General features: G+C 43.5%; 1 protein-coding gene across 1 annotated transcript; it reads left to right on the top strand.

Moving 5' to 3' along the window:
* Window positions 1–686: 686 nt before the first annotated feature.
* On the top strand, window positions 687–1,257 carry LOC118576087 (putative PRAME family member 26; the record flags this gene model as incomplete). Its single annotated transcript, XM_036176479.1, has 1 exon — window positions 687–1,257. A coding segment is annotated over one exon (571 nt), but the record flags the coding sequence as incomplete, so codon positions are not given.
* Window positions 1,258–3,029: the final 1,772 nt, after the last annotated feature.

Raw genomic sequence — 3,029 nt, 5'->3', positions numbered from 1 at the left:
TCTTACTACGTTGCCTAGATAGGCCTTGAACTCCTTGGTTGTATAGCCTCAGCTTCCAGATATCAATATTATAGCTGTGTACTCCAATCCTCAGCTTGCCGCCCCACTTCCTGCCAAGGCAGGATCTAGCTATGTAACTCTGGCTATCTTGGAATTTACTGTGTTCAGCAGGCTGGCCTCCTACTCGAGGAGATCACTTGTCTCTGCCTCCCAAGTGCTAAGATTAAAGATGTACACCACTCTGCCCAGTTACCATACCCAGTTCTGATGGTTTTAAGCCTGTGTAGGTGATGGGTAGTTGGGAATTGTGTGGCACTGAAGTCAGTTGAAGGAGGGGTGCAAAGGTGAGCACAGACAAGGGAACAGAGAAGACATGCTGGAGGGGGTGGTGACATTGGGTTGTGCCCAGATCTTGCCTGGGTTGGTCCTCCTTGGTCCTTCCTGTGTGTGCCCTGCTAGTCTAGCCAGCATTTGGGTCTTGCTTGACAGCGAGGGAAAGATGTGCAGTTAAGGGTGGTCCCAGGCCTCAGTACAGATTTTAGTGTGTAGACAATCATGCAGCATCATGGGTACTGATCTGCCATACAATTAGAAATATTTTGACCCACACTGTCCTCTTCTGTGTCATTACTGGTCATCTTCTGTATTAGCCATCAGTTCTAAGAATTGTCTGTTTTCCTAATTAGGTTCGTGAAGACCCCCTTGGATGACCTGGATGTGACTCACTATACACTCTCAGTATCAGAATGGGAAAGTCTTTCTGAGTTCCCATGTGTCAGTCAATTGCAACAACTGAATTTGCAAAATGTCATATTGACTGATCTAAGTTCCGAACCCCTCCGAGTTCTATTAGTAAAAGCTGGACCCACCCTGGTGACCCTGGACTTAGAGGACTGTCAAATTGAGGATCAATATCTCTATGACATCCTACCTGCCCTGAGCAGTTGTCTTCAGCTCACCAAGTTCAGCTTCTATGGGAATCAAATCTCCATGCATGCCCTGAGGCACCTACTAGACCATACTGCCAGCTTGAGAAAGCTAAGGATGGAGCTGTACCCTGTTCCTCAGGAGAGCTATGACTACAATGGTACTCTCCTGGTGGAACTCATGAGAGAATATTGTGAGGAGCTTATGGATAGTCTGAAAGCCATTAGGGAGCCAGGGAAGGTCTTCTTTGGTACTGAACGCTGCGATGATTGTGACAATCGGTATATCTACAACAAAACAACATTGTGTGAGTGTCAGAGTTTTTACTAGTTGTGTATAAATATCAAGCATCCTGTGGACTCTGGGAGGTGAAGAACAAGGCACACATGTCTGGTCAGAGGATACACAACACATGGGTTTAGGCTTATGCTCCAATGTGGGAGGGAAAAGTTAGTTGATGCTGGATTCAAGAGGAGGTAGAAAGTTTGACTTGGGCATGTTGACAGGTGTCATGGGAGTAGATTCTGGCAGGTTGCATATATAAGGGTGTTAACCCAGCATGGAGATTATAAAGTCATGTTCAGAATTATGAAATGTGTGTCTTCCTATCTTGATGATTAACATGCTTTACAGTTTTAAATATTAAAGGTTGTGTGAACATCCCCATAAAATGAGCTGGAATTACTCTCATATTCTCTCTCATGCTTTCTGAGATTGTCACATCTCAAATGTGTGGCTAATTATGGCAGATACATGCACCCAAGGTTGTCATCTAGAGATTGTGGTCATCTCTGGTGTATTACAGATGTAATCCAGAATGCTCAGGGTATGAGGGACCCATAGGCACATTTAAGAGTTAGACACATGAGGAAAAGAAATTGATGTTTGAGCCACAGTTCCATAGGGTTATATTTTGGGGGTCCTCCAAAAATTAAAATTTTAACAATTTTTGTGAGGACTTTTTTTATACTATGTGTGTCTTACTGCATGTGTGTGTGTGTCTTACCCACGTGTGTGTTTCCTGAATATGCCTGGTTCTTATGGAGGCTGGAAGAAGGGATCAGATCCCATGGAACTGGAGTTACATGTATACCATGTGGGTACTGGGAACAATGCCCATGTGCTCTGCAGAGGCAGAAAATGCTCTTAACCTCTGAGTCATTTCTCTAGTCCCTTAAAAATTTTCAGGTTTTTTTTTCTCATATGCTGGGAGTGGTGGTACATGCCTACATATGGCTCTCTGAATTATTGGTCAGTCATTGCTACAGAGTGAGACTCTACCTAATTATATATAAATATGTTTGTGGGACATGAATGCAGGTTCTAAAAGAGGCCAGCAAATGGGTGTAGCTTGTTCTGGAGTTAAAGTTATACTGTGAGCAGTCTGAGGATACTAGGACTGGACTGGGGTCTCCTAGAAGAACAGCAACTTCTCTTAACTACTAAGCCACTTACAATGCCCCAAATTTTATTTTTCAGTCACATGTTTTTGGACTATTGCTACAGTACTTGTGAAACTCAGAACAATTGGGGTTCTCTTATTCAATTATCTGGTTCTTGGGTTAAAGTCAAGTGCCTTTACCAGATGAACCACCTCACTGGACCTGGTTTGAGTTTTGTGTTTTATTTTATTTATTTTGTGGGGTGTGTATTTTTGAGGCAAGCCTCTCCTTTTGGCCTCTGCTGACCTGGAACATGCTATGTAGCCCAGACTGGTCTCAAACTCCAGCAATCCTTGTCTCAGCTTTCCAAGGTCCAGGAGGCAACAGCTGCTTTACACTTTGAATTTCTCATTCTGATACAATCCAACTTTGTTAGCATAATCTTGCCTCATCAGCTTCGATGAGTGCACCATCATATGAAGTTTCTTATTTTAGTTTTTTATTTTTCTCTTTTTAACCCTTTAGTTTCTTATAATTTTTAATTTTATCTGGGGGAGGGCAGGAGGAGTGGTGGTAAGAGTGTGCATGTGAGTGTCAATGCCCTGGAGCCCCAGAAGTAGAGCTTTCTTGGAACTGGAGCTGGCCTTGCAGGCAGTTGTGAGTGCCCTGCATGGAAGTTGGGAGCCAAACTCTAGTCTTCTGCCAGAGCAACACATGCTT

Source organism: Onychomys torridus, unplaced genomic scaffold (assembly GCF_903995425.1).
Source record: "Onychomys torridus unplaced genomic scaffold, mOncTor1.1, whole genome shotgun sequence".
Taxonomy (NCBI): Eukaryota; Metazoa; Chordata; class Mammalia; order Rodentia; family Cricetidae; genus Onychomys; species Onychomys torridus.
Note: the sequence above shows the minus strand (reverse complement) of the source record. Positions and strands in the feature narration are given on the sequence as shown.